The 24,120-nt window shown below is 37.3% G+C and overlaps 1 protein-coding gene across 1 annotated transcript in view; it reads right to left on the bottom strand.

The window, feature by feature from the left end:
- Positions 1 to 601: 601 nt before the first annotated feature.
- plxna1b (plexin A1b) overlaps positions 602 to 24,120 on the bottom strand; it is a 154,019-nt gene continuing 130,500 nt past the window's right edge. Inside the window, exons 23-32 of the mRNA XM_052129827.1 lie at positions 22,567 to 22,633; positions 16,083 to 16,229; positions 15,666 to 15,825; positions 15,093 to 15,196; positions 12,525 to 12,621; positions 11,934 to 12,124; positions 9,854 to 10,023; positions 9,549 to 9,761; positions 9,129 to 9,279; positions 602 to 6,874 (exon numbers count right to left, since the gene is read on the bottom strand). Of these exons, the coding sequence (XP_051985787.1) occupies positions 6,779 to 6,874; positions 9,129 to 9,279; positions 9,549 to 9,761; positions 9,854 to 10,023; positions 11,934 to 12,124; positions 12,525 to 12,621; positions 15,093 to 15,196; positions 15,666 to 15,825; positions 16,083 to 16,229; positions 22,567 to 22,633 (1,396 nt within the window). The 3' untranslated portion in view covers positions 602 to 6,778. The remainder of the gene's footprint in view (positions 6,875 to 9,128; positions 9,280 to 9,548; positions 9,762 to 9,853; positions 10,024 to 11,933; positions 12,125 to 12,524; positions 12,622 to 15,092; positions 15,197 to 15,665; positions 15,826 to 16,082; positions 16,230 to 22,566; positions 22,634 to 24,120) is intronic.

Genomic DNA, 24,120 nt, shown 5'->3' on the forward strand with positions numbered 1-24,120 from the left:
TTAATTGGCTGCCAGGTTTGCCAACTCTTCACTTTTCGCCTTTGTTGATGTCTTTAGCCTAGGGGTTCACTTACTTTTTCCACAACACTGTGAATGTTTAATGGGATGTGTTCAATAAAGACATGAAAGATTATAATTGTTTGTGTGTTGTTAGCTGAAGCACATTGTGTTTGTCTGTACTTGTGACTTTGATGAAGATGAGATCACATTTTATAACCAATTAATGCAGAAAACCAGCTGATTCCAAAGGGTTCACATAGTTTAATTGATGAGAGACAAGAACCAATGTTGTTTCACATCAGTGACGTCAAACCTGGACTACTTTGGAACTCGACAACTCCAATCCCCCATTCACTTTCATTTTATGGAAGAGGGCAGCGGGTACATTCATCAAAATGTGTCCTCCTGTGTTTCACGAAAGAAAGTCATGTGGCTTAAAAGCTTAGTAATTTACTTCAGTTTCAGCAGACAAAAATGTCAGTGTAAAGTATTCATCATCAGATAAATGGCAATAAAATACAAAACAAACACAGTCAGGTATATTTTCTCTTAACGGAAAGAATCACCAGAGAAAATTTAGCAAAACATGTTTAATATCTCCTTAATCTGTTTATTTACAAGTATTAAATCTGCACAACAACAAAAATATACATATATTTACACAATAAATCGATACCGGCCAGCTTATGACAGTCTGAGAGTTCAATGTCTTTTGATATTTCAGTTTTCACAGTAAACATCAAGCTTCATCTCTGAATCTATTTGTGGTTTGAAGGAACTACTTCATTATTTTGAATGTTTTAGATTTCTGTATCTGTGCCTCAGTACGCTCGTGTTGACCTTCTTCATAAATGTATCATATCTGAAGTTAAACACAGAGAATAATACATTTTATAAAGTGTAGAAGCCGGTAAAAAGGAGAGAACACTCGAAAAGCAACTACAGCACCAAGTTAGACACATTTCAATCTAAAACAACAACAACAACAACAACAACAGAATTAACAACTTAAAACACAATGTGAACTTTTTACATGTGATATGAATTTTGGATGTAAACACTGACAGTCCCTGGGAACCCAAAGGTGAATTATCAAGTTCTTTGCCGGCAAGTCAAGCAGTCAAAAAGGTCAAACAATGACAAACCCAAGAGTGAAAGTAAGATCCTGAGATGTGTATTACTAGTTTTAAAGCATGTTAACGTAAACCTGACTGATTGGAAGGTAAATCCCTGTCCACTACACTGGGGGGTAGGTGCATGGATTTCCCTGTACACTTCTGCATATCGCGGTGCTGTTTTGCGCCCCGTTCGGCCCTGTTTCGCGGCCGGCCCACCCGGTTCTCCCAATGGCCAGTCCGCCCCTGTCAGGAGGAAATGAACTGCTCACAGTTTGTTGCCAGGAAAACATTTGGACTCCAAACATCACGTCTCCTCTCAAACTGTTTAATGAATCTTGAGCGATAGATCACGATGAATCAATCACACACGAGCAGGATCGAATCATTAATGAGAAAAGCCTCTATTTCTCATTTCCGCTTACTTAGACTGTAGCCATGATAAATTGGCAGTTCCCACCATTGACATGCTGTAAAAGCACTGACTCACACATCTGAAACTGTTCACTCTCCCTTATTTCACTCATTTATTCTGGATCACTCACAATTTTTGTTCAATAGTTAAATATTCAGAAAGAGAGAACGTGAAAGAATCTCATCAAAACATGTCCAGGTCACATTTCATCTCAAATATAAAAAGGAGAACAAATAATAAATTATATTTTGCATAAAGAAAATGAATCCTACTTTTTCAGGACCATTAATTTGATTGAATTGTGACATTTTTGAGACTTTAAGCTCTGAAGGTGATTTTAAAGATTTCCTGTTTCAGTGGCATACCCAAAATTAAAGGCTTATAACACAAAAACAAAAAAAAAAACTATATAAATAAAAGAGGGTCAAGTGTTTGATTAATTGTAAAGAAAACTAGATATAGATTATGGTACATTCTGAGATTCTCACTCGCCTAAGAAACTGCTGAAAAATCACAACAAAACATTTTAGCCTAAATTTGACATTTTTTCTTATTTGACATTATATAAGGTGTCTCCGAAAAACTGATTTAGTTTTGTTCCCAATCATGTCAACTGTATCTGAGAAAAATGTTGCGTTGATACGACAAAGCAAAAGTTATAACATTACAAAATAATACAAATAAAACATAAGAATGGTACATAAAAACTATTTACACATGTAAACACAACAATGACTAAAGGTTTGCATAGCATGCAGACATGATTTTAGTCATGAGATTTCACAGAATGAGTTTCATTCTGTGCCATTTGAGTCATCGAGTCAATGTGTTTGTGTGGATTATCTAATGATCAATGCATCTGATTATCTTGTGTGTGGGCTCGTTTGAAAGATAATCACCTCCTCTAAGTAACGTTACATATTGTGTGTTCTGTTTATTTTTCATGAATTTATAAGCGAAAATTCTGCATATAAGCAACACCAATATAATTATCAAAGACATATAATTAGCTATTACTCACTATATTTTTATCTGAGTGTAACACAAATATGCTGGTTGTATTCTACTCTTTGAGAGCTTTCCAACAACATATGACACATGCCTATTTGATCAGTTTGATGTTTTACTGATTGTAATATGTACAGTGCAAACTTTTTTTTTAATTATCAAAACGCAGCACTTCTGATTTGTCTTCAAATGTCAAAGCACTTGTTCAGTTTTGGTCATAATGTCTACATGCATTGTAAAGAAGAGCTTCTAAACTTTCAAACGACACATTTTGTGTAGGTCAAGACAGTTGTTATTAATATTGAAATATAAAAAAAATGTCTCTCGCTGGCCTGAGAAAGGGTTAAATGATAATTGAGTGCAGTTGCCTTCAAAAGTTTTGTCCATATGTTTTACTTTTACGTAGATTTTTTATAACTTAAGAGTAATTGATTAAAAAAAAAGGTATACAGTGATTTTTTCTTTAAATCAACGGTACACACACACACACACACACACACATGTTGTGTTTCCATGTTTTATGGGGACTTTCCATAGACATAATGGTTTTTATACTGTACAAACTTTATATTCTATCCCCTAAACCTAACCCTACCCCTAAACCTAACCCTCACAGAAAACTTTCTGCATTTTTACATTTTCAAAAAACATAATTTAGTATGATTTATAAGCTGTTTTCCTCATGGGGACCGACAAAATGTCCCCACAAGGTCAAAAATTTCGGGTTTTACTATCCTTATGGGGACATTTGGTCCCCACAAAGTGATAAATACACGCTCACACACACACACACACACACACACACACACACACACACACACACACACACACACACACACACACACACACACACACACACACACACACACACACAGAGACAGACAGACAGAGAGTGTATATTAGCTTACACAGTCAATCTACACTCCATACCCCATAATGACTAAGCAAAAAACAGATTTTTGATACATTTGTACATTTATTAAAAATAAAAAACTGATATATCTCATTGAAATAAGTATTCAGACCCTTTGCTATGACACTTGAAATTGAGCTCAGGTGCATCCCATTTCTCTGGATCATCTTTGAGATGTTTCTACACTTTGATTGGAGTCCATATGTGGCAAATTCAAGTTATTGGACATGATTTGGAAAGACACACGTCTATATAAGATCTCACAGCTGAAAATGCATATCAGAGCAAAAACCAAGCCATGAGGTCAAAGGAACTGCCTGCAGAGCTCAGAGACAGGATTGTGCTGAGGCACTGATCTGAGGAAGTCTACAAAAAAGTTCAAGAGCACAGCGACCTCCATAATTCTTAAATGGAAGAAGTTTGGAACAACCAGAACTCTTCCTCGAGCTGGCTGCCCATCCAAACTGAGCAATCGGGGGAGAAGGGCCTTGATGAGAAAGGTGACAAAGAACCCGATGGTTACTCTGGTTGAGCTCCAGAGATCATGTGTGGAGATGAGAGAAGCTTGCAGAAGGACGATCATCACTGCAACTCTTCACAGATCTGGACTTTATGACAGAATGTCCAGACGGAAGCCTCTCCTCAGTGCAAGACACATCCTAAAGGACTCTCAGACTGTAATAAACAAGATACTCTGAGCTGATCTGATGAAATGAAGATTGAACTGTTTGGCCTCAGTTCCAAGCATCATGTCTGGAGGAAACCAGGCACCTCTGATCACCTGTGCAATATAATCCTAACAGTGAAGCATCATGCTGTGGGGGGTTTTCAGCGGCAGGAACTGGACAGGGTTGAAGGAAAGCGGTACGTAGCAAAATACAGAGATATCGTTAATGAAAACCTGCTCCAGAGCTCTCAGGACCTCAGACTGGGCTACAGGTTCACCTTCCAAAAGGACAACGACCATAAGCACACAGCCAAGATAACACAAGAGTGGCTTCGGGACAACTCTGTGAATGTCCTCGAGTGGCCCAGCCAGAGCCCGGATTGAATCCAATCGAACATCTCTGGAGAGACTTGAAAATGGCTGTCCACCAACGGTCCCCATCCAACTTGATGGAGCTTGAGAGGATCTGCAGAGAAGAATGCCAGAAAATCCCCAAATCCAGGTGTGCTAAGCCTGTCGCATCAAACCCAATTACAGACTTGAGTCTGTAATCGATGCCAAAGGTGCTTCAACTGAGTACTGAGTTAAGGGTCTGAATACTTATGCCAATGTGATATTTCCTTTTTACTTCTTATAAATTTGCATTTTTATAAATGTTATAAAAAAGTTATAAAAAATCTGTTTTTTACTTTGTCATTATGGGGTATAGATTGATGCGAAATAAATAATTTTTAGCATTTTAGCAGAAGCCTGCAACATAAAATGTGAATATATATATATAATTAGTCCTAAAAATTTGGCTTCATTTTCTTTATCCAAATTGTTTTTTCATAAACACTTTACAATAGGGCTGTATTTGTTCAAATGAGTTACCTACATTAATTAACATGAACTAATGCACTGTAAAACTGTTATCGGTAAAAGAATGTAAAAATGCTACAGGAAACAAAACACGCTAATATTTAACAAGATGATACAAGTGATTTTACGGTAAAATTTAGGTTTTTTAAATTAAAAAGTATGATTTTACAGTTAAATTAATTAAAAAAATGTATATCATGTTTAACAAGATAATACATGTATTATTATTATTATTATTTATTTTTTTTACAGTAAACTATTGTTAAAATTACAGTAAAAACTATTTGGTGTTCCCAGAAGTCCGTACTTGACCCATCACATTTCATTGTATGATGTATGCAGTTATGTTTGTTTGTTCACGGGGGAGTTTTGTTATATTTAATGTAGTTTAGTTCATGTTTATTGCATTATTTTAGTCACACGTGTATTAATTATTTCTCTCTAGTTGAATTTTAAGTCAATTTGTGACTTTTTGTAGTTATTACAGAGATTAAAAATAACTTTTAAAGTGAAAAGTGACTTTTATAGTCCCATACAGTTTATATATCATGTTTATATTATTTTATAGTATAAACGGTAGTGAACTGTAAAATATGCGGGCATCAAAATTACATCCCGTAAATGGTAAATTTCTGGCAACATAAGCAAAACATTTTTTTTTTCAGTTTTCTTGCACTGCATTAAATAATCTTAGTTAATTTAAACATATATTAAAACTTTTTTTTTTATTAAAACTTCATTAAAGTTAATGCATTATTACCTAATGATTATATATATATATATATATAAATGAACATTAACATGATTAATAGATAAAGTAGAAATATACTGTTCACTGTTAGTTTATGATACATAAAGCGTTTACTAATGTTAAATAAAACCTTACCGTCAAACGTTCCCAGAATTTCGTATTTTTCTTTTGATTTTGAGGTGAAATATGACCTGGTCAAGTTCTTGACATGTTTCATGAAATTCATCCGTATTTCTTATCTGGCATGTTTGCTCTTTGCATTTAATACATCACATTTTTTTTTCTTTTAAAACAAAAAATTATACAAAACAAAACAACAATATTAAACAACATTCAAATAAAACACGGCACAAGACAAGTTTTTTATTTAGACCTTTTTTTTGCAGTTTTTATCCTTTTTTGTCATTTTGTTTCATGTCAAATGAATCTGTCAACACTATTGCATTTCAATGATAAAACAGACATAACGTTGAGTTCGCGCGACTGTAAATGAAACGCATAAGAACGAGATCTCATGAGTCGCTCGTTGATTCTGTAAACTGTGCAAAGTCAGCGTTAACACAAGGGTTCAAGAGAGCAGAGAGTGGGCAGTTCAGAACATTTGTACAAAATAATAATAAACAAACAAACAATAGTAAGCACGCAATCAATTTCGAAGGGTCGTTTGATCCCTCACGATCACTGGCTCGTGACACGGTCACATGACTTCATGGAGGTCCTAAATGTCCTCATTGTCTCTTCAAAACACAAAATAGCATCTTTGTCCTTGTGTGAAGACGTTTAGCATTCAACGTCACTCCCACAAATCATCAAAAAATCGAAATCAACACCACCTACATTCATCGTTGTGGTTTTGTCCTTTTGTAAAATCACACATACATTCACACCGATGAGTGCGTGTAGTCCCGCTCTGCGGGCGCTCGAATGTACTGCTGTCCATCGCAGTGTGTTTGACGCAGCAAGAGTGTAGAGGCAGGTGTGTGTTTGTGTGTGTGTGTGTGTGTGTGTGTGTGTGTGTGTGCTCGTTTGCAGCGTGTTACAGTCCCGATCAGCTGGGTAGAGCCATCGTGTCAATCACCTGCTCGAGTTTAGAGCGCAGTCTCTGTCTGCGTGACTGCTCATCTCTCTCCAGCGCAGACAGGATCTACACAATGAGAACAAGAGAATAAATGAACATTCAAATGAATGAAACACATTAGTAGGAAAAGTTCACGCAAAAATGAGAACGGTGTCATCTTTTACTCTCTCTCAAGTCACTCCAAACCTACAGTATATGACACTGGCCTTTTCCATTTAGATTTTTTACATTATTTTCATGAATGTTATGCAAATTTTACCCCCAAAGTGAAAAAAAGATGGTCGTTATGATATTCTCATTATTATTATTTGTTTTAAATATATATATATATATATACAGTTGAAGTCAGAGGTTTACATACATCTTAGCCAAATACATTTAAACTCAGTTTTTCACAATTCCTGACATATAATCGTAGAAAACATTCCCTGTTTTAGGTCAGTTAGGATCACTTCTTTATTTAGAGAGAATTATTTCAGCTTTTATTTCTTTCATCACATTCCCAGTGGGTCAGAAGTTTACATACACTTTGTTAGTATTTGGTAGCATTGCCTTTAAATTGTTTAACTTGGGTCAAGTGTTTTGGGGAGCCTTCCAGAAGCTTCTCAAAATAAGTTGCTGGAATATTGGCCCATTCCTCCAGACAGAACTGATGTAACAGTGTCAGGCTTGTAGGCCTCCTCGCTCGCACACGCTTTTTCAGTTCTGCCCACAGATTGAGGTCAGGGCTTTGTGATGGTCACTCCAATACCTTGACTTTGTTGTCCTTAAGACACTTCGCCACAACTTTGAGGTATGCTAGTGGTCATTGTCCATTTGGAAGACCCATTTGCAACCAAGCTTTAACTTCATGGCTGATGTCTTGAGGTGTTGCTTCAATATATCCACATCATTTTCTTTCCTCATGATGTCATCTATTTTGTGAAGTGCACCAGTACCTCCTGCAGCAAAGGACCCCCACAACATGATGCTGCACCCCCATGCTTGCGTTATGGCGATATAGGACTCATTTTACTGTGGATATAGATACTTGTCTACCTGTTTCCTCCAGCATCTTCACAAGGTCCTTTGCTATTGTTCTGGGATTGATTTGCACTTTTCATACAAAACTACGTTCATCTCTAGGAGACAGAATGCATCTCCTTCATGAACGGTATGATGGCTGTGTGGTCTCATGGTGTTTATACTTGCATACTATTGTTTGTACAGATGAACGTGGTATCTTCAGGTTTTTGGTCATTTCACCTAAGGATGAACCAGGCTTGTGGTGGTCCACAATTTTGTTTTCTGAGGTCTTGTCTGATTTCTTTTGATTTTCCCATGTTGTCAAGCAAAGAGTGCCTTAGTATGAATGTAGTCCTTAACATACATCAACAGGTACACCTCCAATTCAGTACACCTCCTATCAGAAGCTAATTGGCTAATTGTCTAAAGGCTTGATATCATTTTCAGGAATTTTACAAGCTGTTTAAAGGCACAGTTAACATAGTGTATGTAAACTTTTGACCCACTGGAATTGTGATATAGTCAATTAAAAGTGAAACAATCGGTCTGTAAATAATTGTTGGAAAAATGACTCATGTCATGCACAAAGTTTATGTCCTAAACGACTTGCCAAAACTATAGTTTGCTAATATGACATATGTGGAAAAAATGACAGCAAATAGAAAAGATTAGAACAATATGTTTAATATGACCAGTACATTTTTTTTTTTAAATTTATGGTAAAATACCAGAAGTGTGTTTTTTTTTTGGTTGCTAAAAATTCACCGTAAAAAATACAGTGACCGTGTTTCAGGTATTACAGGATGTCACCCCAATGTAAATAACCATTTCCATAAAATATAATGCAATGTGATGGGTCACTCAGGGAATTCATGGAACACCTAATCATTGTTTTTTACCCGAACTGTAACAATAGTTTAACGTAAAAGTACATATACATCTTCCCCTCCTCTGTAGCTCACAAATCGTAATTGCGTATATTCAAACTTGAGCTTCACGATTTTACTGCAGTGAAGGGGAGGATAAAAAGTAGAAGCTTTAGAAAGACTTCCAAAAATGTGGAACATAGCACAAAAATCACATGGACCAGTTTAATTGTGCGTTTTGTCATATTTGGAGCTCAACAGCATCAGTCACCATTCACTTTCATTGTCTGGAAAAGAACAACTTGGACATTCTTCTAAAAATCTCCTTTTCTGTTTGGAACAACGTGAAGGTGAGTAGATCATTTTTATGGGAACTATTCCTTGAGTTACGAGTAATTTAGCTCAACACACCGGCTGTATTTGTGTCTCTGCGTGTTGAATGCACTCACCTCGTCCTTATATTTGGTGATGTAGGAGAAGATCTCATGCAGCGCGCTCATACTGTTGAACTGATTTAAATGCATGCGCGACTGTTCGGCGAGATACGCGCTCATATCCTGGTCGCTAATCGCCGGCATCCGCGAGATATCAGAGTAATACCTGCCAACACACAGATCAACCACATAATAACTGACAAAAGGAAAACTGCAAAACAAAGACTGTGCAAATCCAAACATCTCCTGTAAACCGTTTTTAAAGCTGTCGTCATTCTACACATTTGTAGCATTTTCTCCTTCCAAAGATAGTCAAGTTTCTTACACCAAAAAGTGTCTATAGTTCAGTATTTTTATGGCCCTTTCCCACCGTCTCTCAGACACTTAATTCAATGAATTAAACAGCTGTTTTTGCTGCTGTCCTCTGTTGTTTACCTCTCCACCCAGTTCTTGTAGTTGGGGATGTCTTTAGCGTACAGCAGCTTGTTGGAGGGTGAGTCTTTGCCCAGTTTGTGTTCTGAAGTGGAGCACGAGTCCATGAACGTCTGAGCGACCACAGACAAGCACGCATCTGTAATACTGTTCTTATGGATGTCAAACACAAACTGAGGATTCTTGATCACATTCACCCAAAACCTCAACGGTAAACTGAAAGAGAGAAAGAGGAAAGGTGAAAATCAACAATAGGAAGCTAACGTTATTTCAGGGCGCTCCGAGATGGCGCAAAACCGCAAGCTCACCAGTTGCTCTTCCAGGTGTGTCTGACGTCTGGGTCTGATATCACGTGTCTGTCCGCCTGTTCGTCTAAAAAGTCAAACATGTATTTGATAGCGAGAGGAAGTGCGCTGCCTCGGTGGGCCGTGCTGAAGATGGTCTCAAACAGGTCGTCTACAAACTTCTGCAAAGTACCCTGTGAAAGACGGTAAGAGTGACAATTAAAACAGATCTGAACCCTTCCTTGGTCTTATGGGTCAATTTGACCCTTTTGCATCAACTTCATTAAGTTTTCAGCCTGAAACTTCATGACATCCTAATTTAGATTTCATGTATTTATACACAACGCTACAATACAAGCCCCTCTGTTGTTTTTATATTCAATTTCAAAAGCTTATAATTCAGGCTCCGTTTGCTCCATCTCTCTACGTTTGGTCTTAAATTGTTTGCCTAGGTGTCGGCTAATGAGTAGGAAAAAATATATATCTATTTTAATTTTAACTTTCCATCACAACGTGCAGATCTGAAAAGTTTACCAGTTTGGTTTGTGACTCCGCCCATAGACATCCAGTCTTTTTTTGGGAAGCCCCGCCCTTTCCCCATGTTTTGTGGAATATCCCGGCCTCTGAACGGACTACAAATGTGATCTTGGTGTCAAAGGATAGAGCTGATATACAGTTTGAGGCTATTTGGGGTTTCCAGACGCAGTGATCGGAGCGGACATGTGTTTTTTTTATTCACTTTTTGTTTATCCACAATTTCACTTTGAAACTCTTTTGATGATTATTTGAACAAAATAATTCAATCAATAATAACTTTAATTTGCATTTATTCTCCTTTTTTTAAAAGGTGTTTATTTGTTTATTATATCTCATTTGAACGTTATCTACAGCTGAAAATGATCATTATCTCTGGATTTACCATTTATAGGTATGTGTTTGGGTAAAATTAATATTTTTGTTTTATTCTTTAACCTGTTGTTATGTGCCCCCTTTTTGAGCACAAACCATGAAAATGACACATTTTCATGGACACGCCCACATCTAGTCGCCAACGGTTGCGACAGCTCGTGTCGCCGGAAGTCGCTGTGCTCTCATTGAATATGAATGGTATGGAGTCGCTGTCGTGCGCAATGTCGCTGGCAGTGTACACGCAGCTTAAGAAAATGTTTTTTTTTTTGTAGTGTACATGCTTAAACCTATGATCATCTAAACAAATAGTGGAATAAACAAACCATTTTAATATTTATAGTGTGAATTTATATACATTTTTCAAAAGTTACGATTTCCAACAGAACAAACCCCAATTTTGCCCCTAATAAAGATTTTTTCCAAAAGTTAGTGTCCTTGTTAACCAAGAGGACAAAAGAGCATGAGGAAATATCACTTTATTTTATTTCCAATCAAGCTGTAATTTTGCCAAATTATTAAAAAAGTGTGAAAATATTATTTAGGATACATCAAATGTTAGTGATGAAATTAAACTCAGCAAAAAAAAAATTAAATTAAATAAAAATTGGCCTTTTTATTTCAGAAACGTAAAAAAATAAATAAAAAAAACGCCATTTCCGTCACAGAATTCTATTCAACAAAATATAGAATTTGAGATGTGCTGGAAATGACACTGTGGTGGGTTTTCCAAGCGGTTAAAGCTGAGATACGCCTGTCCTGACAGACGAATAAAGACCAAGATTTCCCCAAACCGCTCAATAAGCAAAGGTCATTGGTCTAATTAAGATATAGTTCACTATAAGAGAGGGAGCACTGGTAAATGTTAATGAGCGACTAGTCATTCAAACACAAAGGTCAACACTAACTGTCTAAGGACATCAGTGGAGAAAATCAGCTGTGTGCTTAAAATTGAGGCAATTAGTTGAACGGTGTGTGTGTGTGTGTGTGTGTGTGTGTGTGTGTGTGTGTGTGTGTGCTTGTCAAGACTGAGAATATTAGCAACAGATGTCGTCCCGTATGCCTAGAAAGCATGTCTATTAACATCTAATTTCCATCTTCTTCCATATAGAAAAATTATTATACGGAGTGGAGTGCTAGCATACTGCAAACTAGACAGTATTTCTACGTATGCTGCCGACTGATCGTTTCTTCTCACCTTGGTGGCGAGCAGACGTGTCAGGTAGATCTCAGAGACCATCTTGCTGCCGCGGTCTCCCTCTCGCTGGTCTGGGTGATCGTGGTTTTTCACCAGGTGCCAGAGTTTGGTTCCGCTCTCCAGGTCCGGCGTGATCATGGGCGTCCGAGAGCGAAGACTGTCCGGACTGCTTGCCGTTCTCAGCATACTCTCTGTTCAGCGTGAGAAATAATTATCTTTAGTACCTCGATGAGATGCTTTAGTTGTACTACATTCATGCAGATAAACTGTAGAACTGAACAACTAAATAGAACTGAAGAATAAGAGGGACTGGAGAGAAATAGAAACGACCAATTAAGTGACAAATCAAGAAGAGAGAACTGTGGATTAGTCGAGAATAATGAATCGCAGCACATTCTTTTCAAACACTTGAGGAAATAAATATTCAGTGCTATTAAGGGAAAAATGGACGACATCCATCACTAAACGGACACGATGACTTTCGAGTCAAAACTGCTTCTTTCCTTTCTATTCCTCTTTCATTCTTGAGACTCTGAATTGTGCATCCGTCATGTCCCGTTTAGCTGTCTAAAAGAGAGAGAGAACTCTCACCATATCTGCTGAGGGATTTGGTGAATGTTGAGGAGTTGGAGATGTTGTAGGCAGAGTTTTGTTTGGGGACCAATGCGATCACTGACCCATCTGTTACCTAGACAACAGAGAGAGAAAAGATTGACAATGACTGTCTATTACTGCCACTTACACAAGTTCATAAGACACTCCAATGATATATATATATATATATTTACTAGGGCTGTCGATTGAACGTATTAATTAAGTGCGTAATTTAATTAAAAATAACACGTATAAAAATTAATGCAATTAATCGCAATGCCCCCGGACTGTAATAAGGAAGATTCCTGAGAAATACAAGCTTGTAGTACCACCTGTTTACTCCAGAGGGCAGTAAGTGAAACTTCAGCTGTATGAGCAACACACAGTTTATACAGTGAAGAAAACACTTCAGTAGCAGAACAACACAAACATGTGTTACATTCTTGCATTCAAAACACTTGATGGAGCGTAAATGCAAACTAAGGGATCTCAAGATGTGTTCTAAGTATTAAACTATATTTAACTTGACACAGTGACCTAAAAATGTATGTTTATTACGCAACACACCCGAGATGCTACACAAGCATGTCTGACTGCAGGTGTACATTGACGGGTCCTTAAAAAAGCCCTCATAATAAATCTCCAACTGATTGATAAATTCACTTGTGTAATGAATTACTGTGAACTGTGTGTCAATGATTGACTTATGATCAATAATATGGTAATAAACAATACATTGTATTCTAAAGATGCTTTTTGTATTATCAATGATAAACTCTTCTGCCACAAGAATGCATTTTAATTATCTGAATATTTTATATATGATATGATGTAATAATTATACATGTTTATCTTTATATATAAAATAATAATATATATATATATATATATATATATATATATATATATATATATATATATATATATATATATATATATATATATATATATATATATATTTAAAGATAACTATGTATAATTATTTCATCATTATATATTGAATTATTGTTATATGAGGGGCTTTCTCAGCAAATATTTGTATATGCGATTCATTAATCGGGACACCGTGTAATTATTTTGATTAAAAATGTTAATTGATTGACAGCCCTAATATATATATATACATATATATATATATATATATCTATATATATATACACACACACTGACCTGACCCAAAAAAAAGAAAAAAGATCACCAATTGGATTTAAATCAGCAGATACTTACGAGACTATGATTGAATCATTATTACAGTGATTAATATATTTAAGATGGCAACAATTCTTTTAACCCAAACTGATACAGTGTGCTGCTTCTCATTTATTCAACAACCCTATCGGAAGACGTATTCCGCGGGCGTGGAAAAGTAGCGACAATGCCAAGATTCATCTGCTCAAATGGTGAAAGAGTGGTTCAGGGAGCACGAGAGTCCTGACCTTAACCTTTGGGATGTGCTGGAGAAGACTTTACTGAGTGATTCGACTCTCCCGTCATTAATACAAGATCTCGGTCAAAAGTCAATGCAACACTGTCGTCAAAACAAAGCCACAATCAATGCACGCTGTAATCAAAGCTAAAGGCGGTCCAACGAAATATTAGAGTATGCAACCTTGTTTTTTTTTTGGCCAGGCAGTGTACATGTATACTTATTTACTGATTTAATGACGAATGATTCTATAGTTTAATGATAGACATTATTTATTTAATGATTAAATTAACGGTAAATCTATCGTAAAACTGTTTCATTTATTTGTAAACAAACATGTCCATTTCTAGATCTTAAAATTGTAATTTATTTGTAAATATAAACACATAAAATTCTAAATTGATAAAATAAACATTTATTTATAAACATGCACCTGAAATATTCTAGATGGCAAAACTGTAATCTTAAAAACACAAACATGTCAAATTCCAGTTAGTAAAATAGTGATTTGATGATGTATCATTTATTTGTCAATATAAACATGTCAAATTCTAGATCGTAAATTGTCATTTATTTGTAAACAAATCATAAAATTAAAAAAAGTGATTTTTTTTAAACAAAAAAATGGAAAATTTTAGATTGTAAAATTGTCATTTTGTAGACAAAAACATGTGAATAATTGTAAAACTGTATCATCTATTTGTAAAAATTCACCTGTAAAATTCTAGATTGTAAAACACGCACATGTAAAATTCTTGTTTTAAAAAAAGTAATTTTTTCGTAAACATAAATGTAAAACTCTAAACTGAAGCTTGTACGGTGAACACTGTTTTTTTTTTTAAAGAATGAACAAACTATTGACTAATAATATCAGCCATCATATCAGTTATTGGATAAAACATAATTAATGTTCAGATATCTGTATCAGCCAAAATATCTATTCAAGTGCATCACAGTACTGACCAACACCGCCTTCGTGGTCATGTTTTGTGAGCTGTTGCTATGGTTACCTGGCCGTGTGCAAGGTGTTAAAATGCTTCAATTGTTACCAAGTGACATGCGGAGGGGTTGCTATGGTTACCAGGCAGCGGGGTGTAGAGGTGTCGCTATAGAAACTTGGAAGACGATGCTGCGGTTACCTGATAGTGTGCCAGTGTGTTGAGTCGTTTCCAATCGTTGTCGATCTTCGTGGTGACGTCCTCATCCTGCAGAATGATTCGAGCCAAACGACCCTGACGCCACTCTGATCAGGCACACATTAATTAAAGCAAAGAGAAATCAGCCATTTCACCCACCTGATTTAATATTGAAGTATGCAGAGCTTATCAAGACACTTTAACTGCTGGAAAAAACAGCCCAAGACAGCTTCTGATGAGAGCTGCTTTTATGGGGATTTAGCTGGTCATTTATGGTCATTTATTAAAGGCATCGTTTACTTTCATTGTTTGGAAAAATGATACAATGAAAGAATCATTAATGGAATTGTTAAGAGGACTCAGAAGCATAAACGTTAAGTTCCTTCAAGGCACTTTTAGCAGGTCAGCTGGTGTACCAGCTGGTGGGGTCGAGGTCACATGGTAGACCATGTTGTTCAAGCTGGTTTAGCACGTTGTACCTGCTACAAACCATCTAGCATGTTCCAAAAACCAGCTTGACCATATTAAGCTAGCATGACCTGGTTTATCCAGCAGGTATGTGCATCAGTTTCATACCGAGGTCCATGTCTCCAACTTTGGGTCTTTGCGAGTACGGTATTCCTTTAAACAGGGCATCCAGTATTTTTTCTTTGACCTGCGTGACGGTGTCACAGTTCAGGCATTTAACGGTCACCTCTGAAGCGTTTTCACTCTCCGGGTTCACACAATGGAGCGACTGCAGACCAGAACAAAAAACAACAACACATTTACTGAAATTATTCAAATATACACAATAAATCTGTTCAAATCTGTTCGTAAATATCGTGGCAAATTTAAACAACAACGCCCAAGTAATGAGATGTTTAGATGTTAATACCAGGTGTAAACAAGTGACATCAGTGTATGTAAATAAAACACTGAAACTGTGTTCCATACTGATCTCAAAACAGCCGTTATTGTTTCAAGTTTGTGTAGAAACCAGATAACACTAACCAGAGTTTTGTAGTCGATCTGTTGTCGGATCAGTTTGTCCTCGCTGAGGGAGTATCGGGCCTCACCGGTGATTGAGTCTATGGGGCCCTTCTCCATCTGCTGCTTTATAGCACAATACAGCATGAAGAGAGGCTCACCTGCACACTCCTAAACACACACAAGGGACAGAAAATAGAGAGAGATCTGGTTTAAAAAAAAACATCGTATATTTGTATATTTAAAGGGTCACACTATTGGAACTCTTAGGGTCCGATTCAGGGGTCCGAGCGTGGTTCGCAGGATTTTTGGCCCATATGTGAACAAGCCAAACGATCTCAGACCCCTTTAAAGTGGACCGAAACGAGACCATCTCGGGAGGTGGTTTGAGTACGGTTCGCTTGTAGCCTGCGGTTCGCTTTGCTAATAATGTGCATTGTGAACAAAAAGTGCTCCGGGGTCGCTTGTTTTATCCTTTTGCATAATTCCACATGTTTGACCCTAACGGGTTACCGTACACCAGCAATGATGACACATAGAGAAGACGCCATGAGCCGCTTCTGTTTCTATGGCTGATAGAAACTGAATTTAAATTCTCACAAAATAAACTCAAAAACCTTTCTTCAGTGTTCTTTGCAAATGAAGACTTTGGGGTTTAACCAGACCGGTGTGTGATTACGATACGAAAATATGACTATTGGTTTCAATGAATGGATGTTACCCGAGGCTGTCAATATATAAAATCATGATCAATCATTTTTTGTTGGTAATACTAATAATCTACCATCATCCATGATTGAATTTTGCCTCTAAATAGAGTATAATTTATATAAAAATGCAAAGAATTCAGTTTAATGCATTGCTTTTCCCTCTTAATGTATAAAAACTAAATATTATAGATTTTCACTATGCAATACAGATCTTTTTTTATATAAAAGATCAATAAAACCTCAGCTAATTATTCATTTTAACGGTATTAAACATGTTTAATAATATCACAAGTTAATATGCAGAGCTAATTGTACCCTTACCATTTAATATAGCCATAATAGTAATAATTACCATTAATTTTGTCTTTTAAAAAGTGGTCTGGGTTCCACAAAAACAACAGTTGGACTGAGACCCCGTAATGGGTTAAGTGGACCAAAAAGAGATCCGAGCCCACTTTCAAGGTCACAAACAGTGTGAATGCACTGGGGTGCTATGACAAACCAATTTGTGTTTTTGCTTAATCAGAAACCATATGGGTAAGATTCAAATGAATCTTTCAGCACAATTAATCAAATGCTTTTCCATTTCCAGCTGGAAAAACTGCATGTCGTTCTGAGTCATTCTGGCAGGCAGTAATTTCCATTGTCAAATGGCTGATCATCATGAAAATTGGAATATATGTGCAGGGTGTTTTCAAAAGGCTGCGTCCCAATTTTGAGAAACGAAGGTGGTGTTATTAAATTCTCGGGAACTGAATCTAGAACTTACCTGCTTTTCCATTTCATTTTGAGACGTCAGTTGACATTTTGAATTGTCTGCAAAAACTACATTTTCTAATAATAATAATAATAATAATAATAATAATGTTTAATTTATATAGTGCCTTTCCAGAGCTCAAGGACATGTCTACATCATCCAAGTCAGTTTGTCCAATTTGGTCATGCAAAATTGGCCAAATTCAGCACATATGATGCAATGACATTTTGGGTGTGGCCCATAAGAAATAAATTAAAGAACTATATTCGGTGAACAGATCATCCAAAGTTGGTGAAAATTGGTATGCATTGACACCAGGACAATTAGAAGACATGTACCAACTTTCATCATATTTCGTTGCTAGGTGGCGCTATAACAAAAACAAAAAACGCCATAACTTCACAACTGTATAATAAAGTACGTTTTCCAGCACACATATACGTCCACAGCGTCTATTCTTCCTTTTCTCCAATTCTTACATCAGCTTGAACACAATGAACATGTTTGAGGCTGTATTTTTACTTGTCTGTTGATTTGAAGAGCTGTTCAGTGAAGACTCTCAACGCTTCGACTGCTTTTATATCCCGAGAGAGCAAAGACATCCATTATAAGCCACACCATTTGACCACTCTCAAAAATCACTTGACATCGCCAAGAAACGTACAGAAAAGACTCTCCCATATTACTGCAACTATTTGCATATCGACGATGGAAAGTCACTGAGTAAGTCATTGTAGTCACTTAAGATCTTTCTTAACCGTGTGAAGCATTTCTTCACCTGAGGAACATTGAGGAAAATCATTCTATATCCCATCATAAATGTTTGGATCGACTAGAGAGTTGAGTAAACCGATCAACAATCAAAGATCAACCTAGAAGCCTGGTAATGTTTTTAAAAGCTCATCTACTCCTGCAACAATAAATAAGACAAAACACTGAAAGCTCCTCCAGCAGCTCCCAGGAGTATCAGGCATGTCAAAACATCTGTTTAGACGTGGAAATGAGTCGTGGGACGAGTGAACAGACCTGAAGCGAACAGATGAGTATTTGAGCAAAAGATTGAGGGTTAATGGAAGGCTAATGAGTGCGGAGGAGAGACAGAGAAACTCTTGAGAATGTCAGACAGCCAATCAAACTACAGTTAACCTCAGTCTCTTCCTCCAACACACAAACTTTTACAGCAGCACACAAGAATTACACTTGATATTATATTACATTTGTTCGATATTGAACTCAAGTATCATTTTGCTTGGTAAAGTATACACAGATGAGCCACAACATAAAAACCACCTGCCTAATTGGGCTTTTCCACTACATGATACAACTTAACTCGACTCTGCTTGCTTTTTTGGGGTTTTCCACTGTGGATAGTATGTACCTGATTTTAGTACTACCTTGGTCGAGGTTCCAAGCGAGCCAAGCCGATACTAAATGTGACGTCAAAATCCTACAGATCACTGATTGGTCAGGGAGAATAGTCCCTACCAGCGTCACTGGATTTACGACATGCGACATCAACCCGCTAGTTTTAAAGTTAGCAACAGCGATAACAGTATTATTTGTTCACGGGACTTTCGAATTGTGAAAAAAGAAACGGCTGAGTGCAAAACCACGCTGTGGTCAATAAACAAGGTGCAGGCGGTCCACTCGTTAGCGATGAGCGAAACGAAAAAGCCACTCAGGAAGTGTCTCAGCTGTTGGCCGCACGCGGCTACCACCGGACCTCCAAACAGAGTAGAGAAAAGTGAAATAAACTTAAAAGTGACTACAGAACCATCAAGGAAAAGTGGAAGTGGTTCGACCAAATGGATGCTCTCTAGAGCAATAGGATGGAGAATGCCTGGCTGGAGTCAACGGTGGAGGATGGTACGTTTTGTTACGTAAGCTTCACTTTATTTAGTTGAGCAGCTACTGGAAAGCTTCTAAAACAACCAGGCCATTTTAACTTTTACACTTGTGTAAAATCACCATGCAACACCTGCTTTATGTAGCACAATGAGCTAGTAGCTAACAGCTAGCGCTGGTGTTATTGTTTTGGTCAGTTTGTGTCGCATTTAAGATGATGTCACGGCAGAAGAGGCGGCACAACTATGACGATCAGCCTATAATCCCTCCCACGCTGATGCGGCACTAAACTGCAGTGGAATGCTTCATCTGCTTTTATATCCCGAGAGAGCCAAGACATCCATTACAAGCCACACAGTCACTCTCAAAAATCACTTCATATCACCAAGAAATGTGCCGAAAAGACTCTCCCATATAACTGCAACTATTTGCATAACGAAGATGGAAAGTCACTGAGTAAGTCACTGCAGTCACTTAAGATTTCTCTTTAGCCTCTTTCAGCAAAAAGTAAAAACTTTCTCCAACTCTGAAATGACTTTTCACCAATTTTCTCACCCACTGAGTAGAAATTAAAAGCCTGACATCAACGAAACAAACAATGCAATACGAGTTAAGTCCTGGTGTCCTTAATTTCCCACTTAATATCCTGTTTCATTTTGAAATGTGTCACTTAACGAAAGTTGCTTTTTGAAATACATTGTGGTCATGGCTAATTACCCAATATAATAATTATACCATATAAGAGTTGTTTAATCAGTAGAGTTCACAAGTCTGTGTGAAAATCCTTGAACGACAAACAGGCGTACATGACTCAAGCATCCCTCACTGGGATCCGTAGCGTGACGGTGCGGCCCCTCCATATGCTGTCCTGCCTCTCTGGACTCATTAGCACTGGGGTTAATTAAACACACAGCTGTTAATGAGCAACACGAGACGACACACACAGTCTGATAGACAGAACACCTCTGCATTACACACTTGTGTTAGGACCGGAGGGACTGTGTATGTGTGTAGTTATCAAAAACTATATTAAAAAAATTACAGGTTGTAATGAACTTCCCCTTGGCGATCAATAAAGTATACCTGTCTATCTTGCTACAGTTTGTAATACATCTGAATAATAGTGTTACAAAGCCAGACTTTTGACTAAGTCTGGTCTGGTTTGCAGCTTAATCTTATTCAATAACAGTTCGGCTTCACGTGCCATTTCGAGACAGGTAAATCTGAAATGGATCCCATAATAATAGACCACCACAGAAACACTCAAACTGCAAATATGGCGTGGCAATTTCCAAACGATTATGCAGAAAATACATATGAAATATGAAGAAATGTGTGTAGACTTTGTGCTAGTGGAACTTCAGAGCTACTCGGATATTTAGACCTCAAACACACCATCAGAAGTCCCTTAACACTGCAAAAAGTATTTGAGTCTTATTTTCTGGTAAAAATATCTAAACGAAACAAATTACTTGAGAAGCTGAATAATATTAATATTATATCTAACAAAATTGTGTGAGGTGTGAGAAACTAAATAGAAAATAAACTTGTTTACCCTCTGAATCAAGCTTTTTGTTTTTGTACCTTAACCAATTGGCAAATCGCATAAATGTCTGAAATTTTTTATTAGATGTAATATTAAAGGGGTCACGAGGAATCAAATTTTCCCTGATTTTTAGACATACAAGAGGTCTTTCATCTATAAAAACATACTGCAAATTTTAGAACTCAAATCTTGATACCCAATGCAATAAAAGCATTTATTGAAACCAAGCTGAAAAAAACGGCTCGTTCTCTACTTACGCGACCACCGTACGTCACTAGGGGTACATTGATTCATAACCACCTCTACAGCTCAAAACATCAACGCCTACTTTTACATCTTCGCACCCTTGGCCCCGCCCACTGGAGCTTCAGTTTGTAAACGTAGAGAGAACGACAAACAATGTGGCCTAACTATTCCTGAACACCAAAGGGGACACATCTGGACTATTTTCAATTATTTTTGTATTTAAACATGCACAGACAGACATTTATAACCGTTTGATACTTATCTCACGGCACTTTTAAAAGACGTGGTGTCAAGTTACAACTCTGAAGAGGAGAATCCATTCTGTCATTCAGCTGCTGCCTCTTGCTGTTTTAAACACAAACGCATCATAGACGCTTTCTTTCGCTCATCTGCGCTATTTTTAATCGTTGGTGTATAACAACATGCGCCGAGTGCACCGGGCGCATAGACACAAACTGTCTAAACCGTTTATTTGTGTTGTTGGCAGTAGTAGCACCAGCGCGTACAGCACAAAATGGAACTGGGCATCTGTTTACTGCCGGAGCAACACGCCACATCGGATGCTTTCATGATAGACAGCATCATTGATTATAATGGGTTGTATTGCTTTTTACACGACTCTCGTACCCGGTGTAGACAGGGTGTGAGTGTTAACAGTTGTGCTTGAGATGAACAGTTTAATATATTCAGATGCAATGTGTTGATGTGCATTTTGTGTAACCTCTGAAATTTAGTTTTATAATGTTGTGGAGCTTGTTCATTCTCTTCAGATTGAGTTTTAAATATGGCTGTATTTTAAATGGGGCTGCACAATGTTAGCCAATCAGAACAATGGGTACATATGAGGAGGTTTTAAGGAAGTGCTAAGTATTTCATGACCATTTAATATCATTTTGCTTCTCAAGTAATTTTCACATGTTATAAGTATGTTTCATAATAATAAATAATTTTTTGCAGTGAAAAATCCCTACTATTTGCTCTTTCGGTCTGTAGACAACTGCTGAAAAAACAACATTGTAAACTATCCTAGGCTGGCTTGGTGGCTAGTTTATGCTGGTTTATCTGGTACCTCAGTCTGACCAGCTGACAAGTGCCCTAAGCCCCTTTAAAACTGTCAAACCAGACCAGCCTGACCAGTGAAAACCAGTAAGATGGCCAAAAAACTGTAATACCATAAAAGCTGTATTTTTCAGCAGGGGAGAGATGTATCTTAAATGCATAAACGCTTTTGTGTCCATCTGCATGTTTTATTCATTGTTTGTCTATGTAAAAAAGCGCTAGTTGGACGTTTCGGCCCTCCCTGTTTTTTCAGCGTATCGCTCAGGAGTGTCTGATTTGTATATTTTCAGATTTTGGGTGAACTATCCCTTTAAATTCCTGCAAGAAAAAGCTACTTCCACTTACCTTAAGAAACTTATAGAGGAGGAAGGTAAACCAGTTTGTTAGCATCTTTTCCGCCACTGATTCCGTCCTGAGGGAGAAAAGAGGAAAAAGAAATGTCAAGGATTTATTTACTTGGATTCCCCAAGGTAACCTTAAAGAGCAGAGAATGACAGAGACGTGGAAGCTTTGAAGACGTCTTGCATCTTGCAATTTTCTGCAAACAGCCTTTCCTAAAACCAACATCTTCAGGGGAGAGAGTTGTGTTTAACTCCCAGTTGACATCAAAGTGCTGCGGCCGAATAATTCCTCCAGCGGTGGTGAACGCAGCGCAGGAAAAAAAAACCTTCAAAGAAGCCGGGCGCCAAGCACACACACTGATAATTTAGCATTAATAACAAACCAAAGCGCTGCTCACTTCCCTTGCAAAGCAAACCACTAATCTTCATTAAGAAAACACCAATTAAAAATATTCTGTATCTTCTGTCATTAAACAGAAACCTGGCACACAAGAACAACCCGCCGGAAAAAGTCCCTCAGAATGAGGCTAATTACACGGCTGGGTAATTAACGGACCTTATTAGCGCTAATCTGCTTTCGGCGCGTGTGCGTTGTCAACGAGGAATCTGGTGAAATATGTTTGTTTTTACCATCTCTGTTGAATTATTTAGCCATTCTGATGGTGAGACAGAACTTAATGAGAGACTGTAAATACAATGGGAGAATATTGAGAGGGGTAAGACATTGAGATTTGATTCAGGATCATCCGAGAAAGAATTTTAATACCTCCTCTCCACATCAAAGCATGGAGAAAATGACCTGGGATCTTCTCAGGTTCACAGTTTATGCAGAAACATTGCCGAAATAATACGAAATTGGAAGCTACCACGAATAATGCGGAGAACGGTTAAATTTACACTAAATCTTGCGAACGTAAAATCCTGGAAAGAACGATCCGTGTTGAGCTGTAACGGACCAATATTTACCATATATTAAGATATTTGAAAACAAATATATCCTGCTTGAAACTACATACAATTACTGAATCATGTATCAAACAAATGCATCTTTATAATAGTTCAATAATTGTAATATGTAAGATTAAACAAGAGTTCCTGAAATAACAGTGTGTAATGAATAAACGGAAGTATTTGCTACTTTTAGGAGTTACTAAAAGTAGCGTGTTTTTAAGAAATCAGTATTTACAGCGCAAGTTTAGTTTCAGGTACTTGCACTGCAATGTACTGTAATTAGTCATTTTGCAAAGCATTGGTTTGTCTCTCTCTCCACTCACACATACACACACAATCCCACACACTCACACACACTCCCAAACACACACACACACACACTCACGCACACACACACACAATCGCGCACACACACACAATCCCGCTCATACACACACACATACACACAATCCCACTCACACACACACAATCCCACTCACACACACACACACACACACACAATCCCACTCACACACACTTACACATACATACACACATACACACACACACACACACACACACAGACACACACACACACCCCCCCCCCTCCATCTCTCTTCATGTTTCT

This window comes from Xyrauchen texanus, chromosome 7 (genome assembly GCF_025860055.1).
Source record: "Xyrauchen texanus isolate HMW12.3.18 chromosome 7, RBS_HiC_50CHRs, whole genome shotgun sequence".
NCBI lineage: Eukaryota > Metazoa > Chordata > Actinopteri > Cypriniformes > Catostomidae > Xyrauchen > Xyrauchen texanus.